This window comes from Centropristis striata, chromosome 12 (genome assembly GCF_030273125.1).
Source record: "Centropristis striata isolate RG_2023a ecotype Rhode Island chromosome 12, C.striata_1.0, whole genome shotgun sequence".
NCBI classification, from domain to species: Eukaryota; Metazoa; Chordata; class Actinopteri; order Perciformes; family Serranidae; genus Centropristis; species Centropristis striata.
The window spans coordinates 6536608-6553268 of NC_081528.1; the positions used below are offsets into that span (position 1 = coordinate 6536608).

Consider the following 16661-nt stretch of genomic DNA (forward strand, 5'->3'; position numbering starts at 1 on the left):
CTAATTAAAACTAGCAAACACACTCTAAAAACGAATTAAAACTAACTGAATTTGAAAACAAAAAATGACAACGAAATTTAAACTAAAACTAATGAAAAATCCAAAACTATTATAACCTTGTGGAGAGCACATAATGACTTGTTTAAAGAATAAAACTCGAAGTTTAGGACTTGATCCCACCTCTGGTGCTGTTAGTAGTAATACCTCATGCTGCCTGTAGGGGGCAGCAGCAGGTGCGGACCTGTTGAAGCCAAAACTCGAAGAAGAAGAAGAAGAAGAAGAAGCACTTCCTCCCAAGCTGTTTCCATGGCGCCGGGTAAGCCACACACTCTTTGAGCCGAATAAACATTAAGACACAAAACTCACTAATATTAATATTAAATATATTAAATTATTTACTAGAGTGACAGTAAACTGTGTGACCGACACATCAGAGGAGACGCAGTCCGCCTGTGAGGGCTGAATCTCCGCCAGCGTTACCTGAAGTTAGCGCTGTTAGCTGTTGTTAAGTGTATAAAGACATTCAGTTAACTTTATTTTAACATCTGTATTCAGATATGATGATAGTTTGGAAATGTTTGGTTTATATTTGTTGAAAGAGCTTGAATAATCCTTCAATTTTACTCCTAAAAGCTTTTAGAAGCTTGGAATAGCTTATTATAACAACAATGTGGAAAACTGTTATTTAAAACAGCAGATTAGATGTTGTCATGGTAACAGTTAACTGACATAGTTTACTTCAGTAAAAGTAGAAAAAACACTGTCTAAAAATACTCCAATACAAGTAGGATCCTGCTTTTAAAATGTTACACAAGTCAAATAGAAATACCAAAAAGATCAGAATATTTTATAATATTTAATCCATTATATAAAACAAACAACTAAATCATATTATAAACAGAAACATGGATGCAAATTGTACTTTAATATTCATTTTTTGTACTACTACTGTAGTATTGTATCGCTGGGCGATATATCGATATAAAAGATATATCTATATATTTTTAAATGTGATATGAAATTAGACCATATTGTATATATCGTTATAATTCAATATTTTTCTTCTCTTTATATATAAATGCTGCCCTTACTAAAGTTTGTCATATTTAGTTATTTTGTAATGTTTGGTATTCTTTTATCATCTTAATATATTTATTTCACAAAAAGATTGGCCTATTTTATTTCATAGGATATTTTTATGTAAGATTTTTTTTATTTTATTTAAATGCGCACTTTATGGAGCTTTGATTTAAAAAAAAAAAAAAAAAAAAAAGGGTACTTTGACTGAACATTTGCTCTCACTTTGCGATAAAAAAATATCGGGATATATATCGTAAATCGATATTCAGCCTAACTATATCAGGATAGGACTTTTGGTCTATATTGCCCAGCCCTACTACTTTGGAATTAATTTACTTATTGATATTTTCCTTTAATTTACTGATGTCAAATAAGCCCTGCACATTATTTTAATTGGTAATTTTTACGTTACATATTTGAGTTTTAGTTTTGCAATTGCACTAAATAAACTCAAAAAGAAAATAATTCTTGATAGGGAACATTTGTTGAAGTGATGCATTTGGATAACCAAAATCTCTATTAATTATTAAAATCAAATCAAAATAACTTTATTTATCCCCAAGGGGAAATTCAGTATATCAGTCTAAGTCTGTATATCAGTCTAACAGGTGTATTTTTTTCTTCTTCTCCACAGGGAGCGAAACGATCGTATCCTTCACATGAAAATGATGTACACACACCTGCTGTGTGTGTGTGTGAGACCTGTCCCTATGTTGTCCTTGACTCTGTCCCCCTCAGCTCTCGTCCACTCCTCTGCAGGTCCTCTTCTACCTGAACAGCTGGTACTTCTCAGCTTTCTACGTGGCTGAGATCCTGATGTTTATTTATAAAGGTCTGTCAGCAGCTGCAACACACACTCACATGTCTGCAGAATGTTATAAAACATGTTAGAAACTGAGCCATCACTCACACAAATGAACGCACTCTTACACACACACACCTTCTCTCTGTATTATTTTATCTGAATCATTGGTCACCCTGTGATTATTTCTTGATTCTTCGCCAGTTTATTTACTTCTGTGGATTGCAGTATTTTTTTTCTATTTTTTTGTATTATTTTCTAATTGAAGTGAGATTTTTTTCGATAAACCTTTTAAGGATTTTTTTATGCTAAAAAAAAGTAAATAAAAACTAAAAACATTTAAACAAAAGTCTCAAGCATTCACGGAACAATGTGAGTTTTTATTCATTCAAGTGAATCAACAAAAGGCCACACACAGTAAAGTGTTTATAATATGAAATACAATCAGAGCCTTCAGGCTGGTCGGAAAACTTCATTGTCATGTCATCACAAATAAAATTATACAAAATTCAATCTTGGTGGCAAGAAAAAGTACATTTCAGGCAGCTGAAGGAGGTCAAAGGTCACGGTCTAACCCTAACCCTAACCCTAAACATAAAGCTTTTGGACGTGCTGGTATATAAAGTGTGTTTTTCTTTGGTGCAGGGGTTTTACTGCCCTACCCGAGAGATAATCTGGTTCTGGACGTGGCGCTGCTCGTCCTCTTCCTCGGACTCGAGACTCTCCGGATCTTTTATGGTCAGTGATCAACAACAAACTCTGTCTCTCTTCTGTCTTATCTGAATCTGAAAATAATTTAATGATTAGGTTCAGCTGCAGTGTCTGAACTCACTCGGCAGATTTTTTGGGTTACATTTGACTAATTCTCACCTCAACATCACTTTTTCATATCATGAATTTTCTTGAAAGAAACCATATAAAAATTCTATTAAATTCATGGGACCTTGCAAAATCCTGCAGCTCTTGGTGCTAAATTGAATTATTATTTGTGATTTATTATGAGTCTCGACAGCTGTTTATTTTCACTGGATTTGGTTATAATTTGTACTGAACATCCAAGAAACCTTGAGTATAATTTGAAACATGTATTCATTTAAATCATTGGTGCTGAATGTTTTATTGTAATCACATTTTTTTTACTAACTAGCTTCTTGCAAACAGATTTTGATTCTGTAAAGTATTTAAAAAAAACTTATCTAGAAACTGAGAACAAAATCTTATAAAATATAACTTCACAGCTGAAAACAGTCTTTTTAAAATATTTTAGCTGTAAATTTAATTAAGTATTACTATTCATTGCACATATTTTAAAAAAGAAATACAGATGTCATATTACTCTTTTATCATTTAATGATTTTCTGTAAACAGGCATTTCTGAAAGCCAAATATATATATATATATATATATATATTTTTTTTTTTTTTACACAAATTACAATCAAATCTGGTGAAAAACAAGATTGAAACAGATAATAAAAAATGATGAAATTCAACACCAATGGCCAAAATTCAATAATTCACAACCAAGATAGTATTTGAGTTGAGCTGCAGCTCTGTCCAAAGACTGATAGAGTTCATAAGTAAAAGAAAAAAAATCTATTTATCAATCTTCATTCAGAGATTTATCCTCTGTGGAATCATAAATTTGTGCAAATTTCGCCGTTATTATTCTGACTGTGGAACTTAGTTATCAACAGGAAGTGTCTTTTATTGTGAAAAAAGAAAACGAGTCCTGATGCTCCGTCATGTGTCTCAGGTTGGAAGGGGAACCTGTGCGAGCGCTCCCTGGCGACCAGCGTGGCGCTCTTCACGCTGCTGCCGTGCGCGGCGCTGGCGGTTTACTACCTGCTGCTGCAGACCTTCGTCCTGCGGCTGGAGGTCATCCTCTGCTCCGTGCTGCTCTGCTTCTACGCCCTCGAGTTCCTGCTGGGACTCGTATCTGTGTCCGCCTTCTCCAGGTGAGCCAATCCTCTTGAGGGTCCTGGTCCCGGTCCTCTGGTTTGGGGGTTCTCAATAAATTCAAACTCTTTTTAATTATTGATATTCTGGAAATATTCATGTTCATACTTTGTCCCTTAATATTTGTGTCCTCGTAGGTCCAAAGTATACTGAAGAAGTTTTCACCTGAAACACAGAGCGGCAGACGATCAGTTTCTTCTTCTGATGCCAAGATGTAAATAAAACATTTTATATTTTCATATTAAAATGTAAATCTGTTGGAATATTTTCTACCGTTTGTTTTATATATAGCTGTAACTGTTTGTACCAACTGTAAGATAGTTTTTTTTACTAATTCAAACTGAATTGTTGGAATAAAATATTACAATTTAATGGATCTGCTTCAGAAATTTAATATATAAATTCACACCATGCAGAAGTGTAGTTAAGGTAAAAGTTATATTAAAAAACATAATTAGAAGGTATTAAAAGGTCTTATGTATAATAACTAACAGTGTTAAGTGTCGTCTGTTGCTGCTGTGAGCAGAAATGTTGGTAATAAAATGTTTTTCTGTGACTTCAGGCTGTCAGGAGACAGATTTTATCAATTCATTTATTAAATTAACTATTTCTATAATTACATAATCCATCCATGCTTCTTACCTGGGTTCAGGTTGCATAAATGTAATCAATTATATTGTGAAAAAGTATGTTATGTTAGCTGTAAAAATAAAAAAAATTTTTTTTTAAAGTACAGGACAGTTAGAAAAGGTCAAACTTTAACCCTCTGGAGTCTCCAAAAGCACCAAATCAAGACTAGAAAACAAAGCAGCTTGGCTGTAAACTCCATGAGGCCAGTTTGATTATGATATACCAAACAAACTGGAGGTTTTACACAAGGTCAAATATATTTTATATGAAATGATAGAACTGGATGTAACCCTCTTATATGTTATATTTGCAACCTTTGTTCACATTTGCAACATTTAAAGTTTTGAAAGTAAAAAAATGATTCAAAATCACATTTTATGTTGGACTAAAGGACTAAAAAAGACAAAAAATGACCAAAAAAAGAGACAAAATGACAAAAAAAAAGACCCAAAATGACAAAAAAAGACCCCAAATGACCAAAATAGACACAAATGACCAAAAAGACACAAAAGACACAAAATTACAAAAAAAAGACCCAAAATGACTAAGAAAAGACCCAAAATGACTAAAAAAAAGACATAAAATGACAAAAAATGACTAAAAAGACAAGAAATGACCAAAAAGACACAAAATTAATAAAGAAAAGACCCAAAATGACCAAAATAGACACAAATGACCCAAAAAAAGACCCAAAATGACTAAAAAAGACCCAAAATAACCAAAATAGACACAAATGACTAAAAAAGACCCCAAATTACTAACAAAAAACATAAAAAGACCCCAAATGACTAAAAAAAGACACGAAATGACCAAAAAAAAAGACACAAAAAGACACAAAATGACTAACAAAGGCACAAAAAGACATGAAAAGGATTCAAAAATGGATAAAATAGCCCTATAAGACTCCATAGAGGTAAGCTCTATCCTGAAGAACAGGTCATGTTTTGATGGATGTTAGTGGATAAAAGAAGCAGAGCTCACCAGGACTTAGTGAACCAGATGATGACGAGCACCGTGTAGAGCGAGCGGACCACCGGCCACCAGAAGATCCACATGTAGATGTTGAGGTTGACCTGACGGAAATCTTTCTCCATCAACTGTGGAATCAAACAGAAGAGTTTAAGAGTTTACACACAAACACACAGCGCTAAAGATCTGGCTTCAAACTCCATGCCAGCATCTGTTTGGTGATGATAGTCCAAGAAACACCATAAGGTAAAATATATTTAGTATAAAAAATAAAACTCCTCATTTTACATTTTATGTGTTATATTTGTAAACTGAAACAAATGATGCCAACATGGCATGGTAAACATTTTAAAGTTTATATACAGGCAGAATGAGGAGTCGGAACCTGGTTTGGCTGCTCTTCGTGGTTTTACATTTATATTTACTCTTTTTAACCTTTTGATGCACAAAATATTGACACACCTTCCAATGCACAACATGGGTCAAAAAAGCCGCATTCATTTCATGCTGGCTGTGTGTTTCTTTGCTCTATCTTTTAAAATTCCATTTATTTTATGATTGAATATTCAAAGTCCTTTTTTATATCTATATAACGTTATTTATAACTTTATTGACACGTTGCCGTGGATACGCATTGTTCTGCTTCTCTCCTGATGACGGCTCGCCTTGTTAGTGACCTGTCAATCAAAGGTAGCCCCGCCCCAAATCATATGATTCTTTATCTTCTATTTTCTTCTAAATGGGGCCATTATTAGAACTATTAACATCAAGATTTTTGACTAGCGATTGAGACTATACTGTTATCCTAAAAAAATTCTGAGGTAATAAATCAGAAAACAAGTTCTCATTTTGCACTGAAATGAATGGGCAGATTTTTTCTGCAGCCAAACTTAGCGCCCCCTGCTGGAATTTTCATTAGAATGCAGCTTAAGGCACTTCCTGGTTTGCCTCCATGCTCAGACATAGAGAATGCCACCTGGAAGTAACGCACTGATGTATTATAAATGAATGACATCATGTTAAATAATATCCTCCACAAGTGTAAATATGCAACTTTACACACACGCATGCACACACCCTCAGATATTCCTGTGTTTTCTGGATCTGCTGGACCTGCTCCGCCAGCTGTCGGACTCTCAGCTGCAGCTCTGTCAGTTTGTCTACGGTGGCGATCGATGTGTAGTTGTTTGTTTGTTCGCCGACTCTGATCTCCAGGTGGACCCTCTGCAGAATGATGGACATTTATATTTAAACCTCTGAAGTCCAGGAGATTTTGGTTCAAAATTGTCAACTTCCTATGAATTCATTTCTGTCTCTGTTTAGCATCTTTCAGTCTGTCCTTACATCACATGCATGGCTCCTTTTTCTCCACACAAACTTGACTATCAGTCTGATTTTTAATTTTATTCTAATTATGTAAGTATAAAGCTGCCAGGAACCGAAAATACAAACAAAAGACACAGGTGTCTATGGAAATGTACCATTTATTATTATTATTATTTATTTTTTACCATTTATACACACAAAAACAGAAGAAAAAAAAACTACAAAACAGTCTATTTGCATGTAAATTAAAAATAGTAATAGTTTTCATTATAGCAAGAAAATTCACATTTTAAAAATGGTCTAGAAACATAAATGGCACACTGTGAAAGCTACTATGATGCACTTTAACTGGCTTTCTCAGCTTGTCTACATATCATATATAAATAAAGTTATAACTGTAAATAAAACATGTATTTTCAATAAATCGATGGACTCCAGAGTGTTAAAGAGTTTAGTTAATAACTGCATGAAATTAAAATGTGTGTGTCCTCACCAGCATGGCTCCAGCAGGCAGGGGGCGCTGTGAGTCTGACTGCAGGCAGATTACATGTCTTCCTGCTTTCTGTGACGTGAATATGAATCTGCCGTCTGAGACATGAGAGCGAGACAGAACCAGCTGCAGGAGGACACAGAAAAGTTTTCACATTAATCCCCTCTGGAGGACTTTTTCAAGTGTGCAGAAGGAGCCAAAACAGAATTACACAAAGTTTGGAATATGGAGAATACAGTTCATTGATGGTACATTCAGGGTGTTTCCATATATTAACACTGAGATTAATGTCCCACTGAAGATTTCACCAGTTCCTTTTAAGCCACAGTTACATCTACTAAACTACTAAGATACTGTCCTGTTCAAACTCAGAGACCTCTCAGGCTTTTATTCTAGTAAACGTATAGTATTTAGCAGTAGTATATAGATATATAGATACTTTGTGGGGCTTTTACTTTGAAAAAATAGTATTGTTCTGGGTTTCCTGTTCTGCCAGTGACCTCTCAGGCTTTATTCTACTAATCTTTAAAGATTTAGTTACTTTGTGGGGCTTTTATTTTGTAAATCACAATCAGAAATACTTTTACTTTTGGAAATTGCTTTGTTACGGTTGCTGCTGTATATGTATATATATATATGCTGTCCTGGTTTTCCTGTTCAAACACAGTGACCTCTCAGGCTTTTATTCTACTAAACATGTAGTTACTTTGTGGTGCTTTTACTTTGAAAAAACAGCCTTGTCCCAGGTGTCCTATAAGCCACAGCGACATCTCTGACTTTTATTCTACTAAACTATTAGATATAGTTACTTTGTGGGGCTTTTAATTTGAAAAAAAGCATTGTTCTGGGTTTCCTGTTAGGTTAGAGCAGCATTAGAGGGGGAGAGGGGAGGGACACACCTCGCACACACGCACCTCTGAAACTACTCATTTTTTCCCAAACCATGCATCCTAACAACAAAAAATGAGCATCATCAGAAAGAAAAGTCTCTACTGAACACGTTGATGTAGTTTTCATGTCTGTAGTAAAAAAAATGTGAGCAACATCATCGGTTAGGAGACTGTTTTTCTGTTTTCTTCTAGAAATGTCTGGTCCCAGTTCTCATTAGTCTCTATGGGACAGTTGGTTGGAGTTGCTGTCACATTCAGGCTCACTCAGCCAAATCTGTATGTCCCATTGATTCCAGAGTAGGATGTCTGTGACCAGCACAAACGTCTCTATAATCTGCCCCGAGAGGATTTATGAAGAATGAAAGTTGTGAAAACCCGCATATGTTTTTCAGAAAAATTAAAAAAATTCCCCGGCATCCCTCCACTCTAGCTGGACATTCTGTTCGATACACACCCATTATTAACTCTGAAACGCCCTGAAAAAAAGCACAAAACTTAAACTGTGATTTCATGTAAAGCGTGCGAGCTATCAGAATGCACTTTTGGTCCAATATAGTCCGGAGTCTTGTGATCCGCATCAACTTTAAATCACTTTTCTACTTTAACCCTTTATCGGGCGAAGAACTATATTTGGTAACTTCAGTGGATATCAAACTCGATTAAAGCCTACAAGAAAAAAAGTTGCAGATTTAAGAGATTTAAAGTGGCAAATCTGTGCGAAAAAGTCGCAGATTTACGATATTAGAAAAAGTGGGAAAAAATGTTTTCTCTCAGATTCACCACTTTAAATCTCATAAATCTGCCACTTTAATCTCGTAAACTTTTTTCTCAAAATATTACGCCCCTCCCCCGGGTCCGTATGTTTTTATTTTTACACATTCTGGCTGTATGTAATATCCTCCAATATTCTTTAGAGTTGAAATTTGGAATTTGCAAGTATTTCAATGAGTGCCCTATTAAGGGTTCAAGTATATTGAAATGGCACAGCCTCAAAGTGAGGTGTTTCTGAGCTCCTTTCACGTCAATTGTAAATAGCCGAAAATTGCTGTTAAAAAAACATAGCACACCATTCCTGATTATTCCCGTGGTTGCTGCGTAATGACAGCAGAAGATGAAAAATAAGAAATAATCAGTATGGGAAAGATTAAATAGTGTGCCATGCACATTGGCATACCGAATAAATAAATAAACAGACAATAAATAAACAAATAATCAAACTTAAGACCTACTGTTTTAGTCTAGCTTTTATCTGAGTATTGTCTAACTGCTCAGTTTAAAGATACATTTCACAGTATCAGGGACAAACCTCGTCATCAGGATCTTTTGCTTTGACAGACAAACTGACGCTCTGACTGGGCGTCAGGTACTCGTCTCTCTGTTTGTCGTACAGCTGAGTCCGATAGTTTCCTGCAGACACAGAAACACAAAGAAATCACTTATATGTCATAACATTTGTGTAATTTATATCATAATATAGTCTATAATAATGTATTTGGGTAAATGTAAAGGTTAGTTACACATGAGATGATTTACGTAGCTGTTGCCTTAACGCGTAAATGTGCTCCGTTTCTCAACCCACAGTTATTTCATCAGGTAGTTTGTTCATTGGTTTTATGTCATCTTGATTACTCTTCACTTGTATGATCTGCTGTCTTATAAACAAATTACAAGTGGCTCAAAACAAGGCTGCAAGACTGGTTCTCCAAGATCTAGTGTTGTAGAAATGCATGGGCGTCTCACTTTGAAGTAACATTAATGCTCATGATACTTGTCATGTCATGTTCCTGACAGGCTTGTGTGACTCTTATGCATATCTTGCTTAAGTCACAAAGTCATTTATTTCTCTTAAGTTACATAATTTACACACTGTGTTATTACTATGCCAATACCTTATTTGTTTCATAGCACCAACATTTTTATACTGTATATTCATACTTATTCTGCACTGGAATTCTATTCTACTCCTTAATACATACTCCTTCTTTAGACACTTTATATTTTATTGTATTTTTATATTTTATTGCTTGAAGTATGCCTAGGTTGTTCTTTTTTATTTAATTGTCATTGTCTATGTGTGTAATGCTGCTGCTACACTGTAATTTCCCAGCTTGGGATAAATAAAGTATATCTATCTATCTATCTATCTATCTATCTATCTATCTATCAATAGCCATCCTTTTAGTCAGGCGGCTTAGCTAAATAAAGGGGACACGCCGGACAAAAGCACCAAATTTTTTCCACGTGCTCTCTATCACCATAGGTTTCAATTTTTGGTAGGAGCCACTTCATCAATAAGGCCAATCCGAGATGGCACCCATATAAAGTCTATGAGAACCAATACATCTTCCAAGCCACTCAGAAGGTCAATCTTGGTGTCAAAATCTACATTTTCTGGGTCAAGGAATCATTTAAAGCTGTTGAGAATATCACTAGATGATTATTTGATCAAATAGAAATGTTCATTTTCACCCAGACTGGTAGGCAACTCGCTTCAAGTGCTGCAGCAGAGAATCCTGAGCTGAAAATGTTTGGAATCTAATAATTATGTAAATACATGGCCAAAATGAACATATCTATTTGATCATCTAGTGATATTCTCAGTAGCTTTAAATTATTCTTTGACCCAGAAAATGTAGATTTTGACACTAAGATTGACCTTCTAAGTGGCTTAGAAGATATATTGGTTCTCATAGACTTTATATGGCTGCCATCTCCGATCTGCAATCTTGATGAAGTGGCTCCTACCAAAAATTGAAACCTATGGTGATAGAGAGCATGTGGAAAAAATTTGGTGCTTTTGTCCGACGTGTCCCCTTTCTTCCCAAATCTGGTCCTAAGCCGCCGGACTATTTGTTACGTATTTTTTGAGTGAAATGGTCAATACATTTCATATGTTACACTTTTATGTGAAGTTTTTTGTGTTTCCTGCAAAACTTTAAAAAAATGAGTTAGGCGATTATTTTAACAGGGTGACGATATGTATAATATTGATGAAATATTTTAATTTGAAATGGGTCAATTTTGACCCCAAACACTGTAGGAGGGTCAAGTAATGTAAACAACAACAACAACAACAACCAAAAATGAAATCAGATGAATGAAAGCAGATTAAAGGATAATGAAAACAATCGGGAGAGTAGTATTGTCTTTATTTTATTTAAGGTATTAATATGAAAAATATTTATGAGGAACTTCCGCAAACAACTTCTGTATTGTAGCTGTTAGCTGAAGTTAACTTAGCTACAGATAAAGAACCGTCATAAACAGAAACTCCCGGTTTAAACTCACCGATAAGTCGCGTCTGGTCCGGAATATCTTCTATGAAACATTTGCTCTCGCTGTCTCCGATGTCGAAGAACAAAGACGAAGACCCGAAACTGTAGAAAATGTTCAGAAATACAACTGTCAACAACTTCCCGGACGCCATCTTCCCACTACTACTGCGCCTGTGCAGACGCAGAGGCTGCTGGGTATTGTAGTTTTTACAGCTGTGGTAGTTGATTTTCCACTGTAGCTGTGTTTATAGTCTCATAAATACATTGTTATCGCGGCTTTCCAGCTGTTATCGTACCTTATCATGAAAGAAGATTATTTATAATAAACTCTATGCAAAATGAGAAAACTTCTCACTTGATTTATTACCTCAGAATTTTTTTTTACAGCAACAATATGGTGTCAATCCCTAGTAAATAATCTTCTTCAAGTCTTAATAACCAACTCTGTTATTTCTGAACCATGCTAAAATGTAAAATTTTGAAATTCCACAGACATTACGTCCTTGGGTTTCTTGAGAGGCTTGTAGTATATTTATGTTACTTTTAGAGTTCTGCTTTACTAGAGAAGCCACAGTCTGACCTTTTGTTCAGAACAGAACTGTATCATCTGGTTTACACAAGAATATTGAACTGTAAAGATCTGGGGGTTGTCAGACAGTAGAGGCGTTGGAATTTGAATAAAAACTAGAAAAATTTCCTCTAGGGAAATTCTGAAAGGGCCACGGGGGCTACTGCCGGTGTGTGCGCTTACGCGCGCATGTGTGTGTATAACTAAAATCACATAAAGTTACCTGTGTGTGTGTGTGTGTGTGTGCGTGTGTGTGTGTGTGTGTGAGAAGCATGTGTATCTGGAGGAGTGTGTGCACTTACGCGCGCATGTGTGTGTGTAACTAAAATCACATAAAGTTACGTGTGTGTGTGTGTGTGTGTGAAGTATGTGTATCTGGAGGAGTGTGTGCACTTACGCTTGCATGTGTGTGTGTGTGTAACTAAAATCACATAAAGCTACGTGTGTGTGTGTGTGTGTGTGTGTGTGTGTGTGTGTGTGTGTGTGTGTGTGAAGCATGTGTATCCGGAGGAATGTGCGCGCTTATGTGTGCATGTGTGTGTGTGTGTGTATCTGTAAAAAAATGATCATGGTCATTGAACAGGGATTGATAAAAAACTATATGACCTATCGAAACGTGGATTAATACACCGATACACAAGACTTGTGTCTACTGTTTAAAGTTTAAATGGAGTCTCTAGGTGAAATTATGCCAGAGAAGTAGACATTTGAAAATCTCCAATTATTGTTGTTTTTCGCTCATTTTTTTTCGGCCGTCCCATTCACTTCAATGCAAAATTTAGTGCATTTCGTATTCCGTAGAGAAAAGTAATAACACACCGATCCCGATCAAGATGCACGTTTTGATATATAATTTGTCGAGTAGTGGGACGAAACTGTGTCCAGAAGAGGAAGAAGAAAAAATCCACAGTATAACAATATCAAATCAAATAATCAAATAATTTTAGTTTGTTGACTTTTCTACTCGACTACTATAATTTAGTACTTTGTTTCTTCTTATGCACCAACAGGCCACAGCAAATCCCTTGTATGTGAAAACCTACTTGGCAATAAAAAACTATTCTGGTTCTGAGATATCATGAGGTCAGAGGTTTTTTTCACTCTCTTCCGGACAAGATATCATGACATGGTTGGGTCTTCTAGTTTCATCTGATATCAAACTCTCTACTGTGGCATTAAAATGAACTTGCTACATCGTGAAGGGGAGAAGAAACAGGTTAATGTGACTTTGGGTATAAACCAGGCCAGTTTTCGGTCTTCTTTCCAAATACAAGTAGAGAGACAGATAATCATGTCGGCTGAACGAATATAGATACAGATAATGATGTTTTCTTCAGACCATTCGCAGAGCAACATGGTCTCACAGAAATCCGTGAAATAGCCACGGATTTCGCTTAACTCCAAATCCGTGGAATAGCCATGGAATCGCTCAAATTTCCGTGAAACTGACATGGATTTCGCTACAATGCAAGTTAATGACAGTCATATTTTTCTGGCGAGATCTTCACCACAAAGTGATTATGAACATTCACTGAGTGAATATTTAGAAAATAAAACATATATTTCTCGCTAGAAATGTGATCAAAATCCATTTTTATGCAGAAACAAAGTCAAAATATTAATTTTTTCACAAAAAATCAGAGAACTGTCCGCCATGTTTTTTGTTCTGACCGCCGGAACCTTGAAAGTCACGTGACTTGGAACAAACCAATAGCCACGGGATATGACTGTCTTTAACTTGCATTGTAGCGAAATCTGTGTCAGTTTCACAGAAATTTGAGTGATTCCGTGGCTATTCCACGGATTTTGAGTTAAGCGAAATCCGTGGCTATTTCACGGATTTCTGTGAGACCAGGTTGCGCAGAGACAACATCTACTGTATAAAATCAATAAAAATTGTCCTGTTCAAAATGATTCATACTGACCTAATTGGCAGTAAAATAAAGCATCTGTGTCTATTTAATGTTGAAAGAAGTGCACAGAAACTTCCCACCAAAGACAAACTTCCCCACATTTTGTTTTTGCATATGTTCAGTATACATAAAGTTGCAAAGCTTTATCAAGTTTGGAGGGGGAAACTTTTCCCTTCCTTAAGCCGTCTCTAATCTCAGATGACTAATTTAACAGTAAGCGAACAGGCAGAATGTGACCAACGGCGTTGAAAAGAGGATAAAGAAAAGTTCTGCGTGGACCATCAGCGCCGCTCCTCCTGACCTGCACATGTTTGTGCTCGCAGGGCATTTGTTCTGCTTGTCAAAGTCGCCATCCAATTGGGTGAAGCTCGTATTAAAGAGATCAGTGTATTTGCATGTCTCCACAATGGCTGCCTCGCTCGTTTCTCTTTGTGAATATAAAGTAGACCGAACTTAAAGCTGAGAGGTTTCATTACCGAGTCTATCGCAGCCTGCAGTTCCTGCCACACAAATTAAATTGTGCCACTTTGTTGAGCAGCGACCTCCGTTCATAACTGTGGCTTCATCTTCATCACACTGTGTCCGCCGCCGCCGTCAGCTGGCACGCAGACGAAACAAGAGACTCGACGTGATTTACATTCTGACATGTTTTCATATTTTCGACTGGGATCTTAAATTCTCCTCTGATGAAACTCGACCCTTCACCACTTTCAGGACGGATTTAAGGAGGAAAAGAAGGAATGATAGATGATGAAATCTGCATCAGACAGAGTCAACATCGCTTAAAAATAAAGTTAAATGGATTTGATCTTTAATAAGGGGTATAAATGTCAAGTTTGAACCTAAAAAAATCTGAAAAATCTCTTCTTTAAAAGCTGTGATGATTAAACTTTTTGTCTTTTATGTTGTTGGAGGATTTGATGAAACTGAAACAACTATAATTTTGTTTGTTGTTTAAAAGTTTGTTTTCTTTTGAAGTTTTATTTCTTGACACTGAGGACTGATTTCAAAGTCCTTGACGACACTAAAGATGTTGTGTTTTTATTGTTTTAAAATAATTAAGGTCACACTAAATAAAAAAAATAATATTAAAGGGCAGTAGTATTAGTCTTCGCCTAAAAAGGAGGAAGGATTTAAAAGGAGGTTTTCTTTTACAAATGACCAAAATGACACCATTTATCACAGACAGAAGCTGTAAAAACAGAAATAATCATGAAATTTTCACGTTTCTGACATTTTCACCACTTTCAGGACGGATTTAAGGAGGAAAAGAAGGAATGATAGATGATGAAATCTGCATCAGACAGAGTCAACATCACTTAAAAATAAAGTTAAATGTATTTGATCTTTAATAAGACAATGTGTTTATTTTAAGGGGTATAAACATCAAGTTTTAACCTAAAAAAAATCTGAAAAATCTCCACAAACTTTTTGTCTTTTATGTTGTTGGAGGATTTGATGAAACTGAAACAAATATAATTTTGTTTGTTGTTTAAGTTTGTTTTCTTTTGAAGTTTTATTTCTTGACACTGAGGACTGATTTCAAAGTCCTCGACGACACTAAAGATGTTATGTTTTTATTGTTTTAAGACAATTAATGTCACACTAAATTTAAAAAATAACACCTCAGGGTCCCCCAGGAGGAGCTGGACGTTGTGGCTGGGGAGAGGGACGTCTGGAATGCCCTCGTTATCCTGCTGCCCCCGCGACCCGGCCCCGGATAAGCTGAGGAAAATGGATGGATGGATGGATGGATGGATAAAGGGTAGTAGTATTAGTCTTTGCCTCAAAAGGAAGAAGGATTTAAAAGGATGTTTTCTTTTACAAATCACCAAAATGACACCATTTATCACAGACAGAAGCTGTAAAAACAGAAATAAAAGTTAAATTTTCACATTTCCGACATTTCTTGAACAAATCATGTGTGATTAACGATTTAATTAATAGAAATTGCCAACTTAAAATCGTGACATTTTTATCACTCTATTCTTCGTCTTTTTATTTTTTTCCTGTCATTATAACTGCGTCTTTAATTTTCCTAAATGATGTATTTTTATTGTGCACTCAAGAGAAAAACAATCAGAATGATGCTTGTTTTTTCATTTTACACAATTCATTTAGAGTGGCAACAAATATCTGTTGAGATGAAACAATCTGGAGACATTTAGTTTATTTGTACTTAATGAATTGGCATACTTATTCATTATTAATTGTGGCCACTAGGTGTGTTATTGTTCTTTTATTTTTTTCTTTGTGCTGAATAAACTAATCATGAGCTCACAGCAGGTAGAATCTTCGAGTAAAACATTTAAAAACAGATCCTTCCTCTTTTATTTAATTTTAAAACACAATAATAAAGGTGTGTAAGTTATGAGAGGAACTCTTCAGTTCAGGACAAAAGAGTTATTTCGTTTCAAGCCTGATTCTGATTTGCTGAATGTTATAAATTCAGTTTGTCTGCCGATTTATATCAGTTTTAATCCGACAGATTGGCTTATTAAAATACCGTACAGGCGTTCTGTGATTTCTCTTCATGGTTCAGCCTCCATGTTACATGAATCCTCTTGTAAATCAGCTTCATGTCAGTTTGCTTCTGAATATAAATCAGCTGAACAGACATGCAGAAATAAACTGAAAACATTATTAAAACAAAAAGGAAAAAAGTTGACAGCTTTACCTTATGATCAGTCAGGCATTAAGTCTGTCAGGGCTTCACATCTGTACAGATGTTATTTTAAAAATCCAATTCACTTTCAATGG

The 16661-nt window shown here is 35.5% G+C and overlaps 2 protein-coding genes across 4 annotated transcripts; one reads left to right on the plus strand and one right to left on the minus strand.

Moving 5' to 3' along the window:
• Window positions 1-269: 269 nt before the first annotated feature.
• Window positions 270-4212, plus strand: tmem216 (transmembrane protein 216). Of its 2 annotated transcripts, none has more exons than XM_059346882.1 (6): window positions 270-316; window positions 1715-1728; window positions 1819-1912; window positions 2528-2620; window positions 3638-3839; window positions 3978-4212. In XM_059346882.1, the coding sequence occupies exons 1-6, from the start codon at window positions 307-309 to the stop codon at window positions 3991-3993; spliced, it is 429 nt and encodes a 142-aa protein (XP_059202865.1). In that variant the 5' UTR covers window positions 270-306; the 3' UTR covers window positions 3994-4212. The 2 variants fall into 2 exon arrangements, with proteins under 2 accessions (XP_059202865.1, XP_059202866.1); XM_059346883.1 differs by lacking the exon at window positions 270-316 and adding an exon at window positions 370-485.
• Window positions 3637-11584, minus strand: LOC131982274 (transmembrane emp24 domain-containing protein 9-like). 2 transcript variants are annotated; one of them, XM_059346880.1, is made up of 6 exons: window positions 11434-11584; window positions 9452-9552; window positions 7259-7381; window positions 6517-6663; window positions 5452-5567; window positions 3637-4005 (listed from the first exon to the last, which is right to left on the minus strand). In XM_059346880.1, the coding sequence occupies exons 1-6, from the start codon at window positions 11570-11572 to the stop codon at window positions 4002-4004; spliced, it is 630 nt and encodes a 209-aa protein (XP_059202863.1). In that variant the 5' UTR covers window positions 11573-11584; the 3' UTR covers window positions 3637-4001. The 2 variants fall into 2 exon arrangements, with proteins under 2 accessions (XP_059202863.1, XP_059202864.1); XM_059346881.1 differs by lacking the exon at window positions 3637-4005 and having other exon boundaries at window positions 5448-5567.
• Window positions 11585-16661: the final 5077 nt, after the last annotated feature.

Coding starts and splice junctions, on each gene's coding strand:
- tmem216 (XM_059346882.1), top strand. Junction 1,913..2,527: donor CCTGATGTTTATTTATAAAG/GTCTGTCAGCAG, acceptor TCTTTGGTGCAG/GGGTTTTACTGCCCTACCCG. Junction 2,621..3,637: donor GACTCTCCGGATCTTTTATG/GTCAGTGATCAA, acceptor CATGTGTCTCAG/GTTGGAAGGGGAACCTGTGC.
- LOC131982274 (XM_059346880.1), bottom strand. CDS start 11,572: ATGGCGTCCGGGAAGTTGTTGACAGTTGTATTTCTGAACATTTTCTAC. Junction 7,382..9,451: donor CAAAAGATCCTGATGACGAG/GTTTGTCCCTGA, acceptor GTCCTCCTGCAG/CTGGTTCTGTCTCGCTCTCA. Junction 5,568..6,516: donor AAACACAGGAATATCTGAGG/GTGTGTGCATGC, acceptor TTGATTCCACAG/TTGATGGAGAAAGATTTCCG.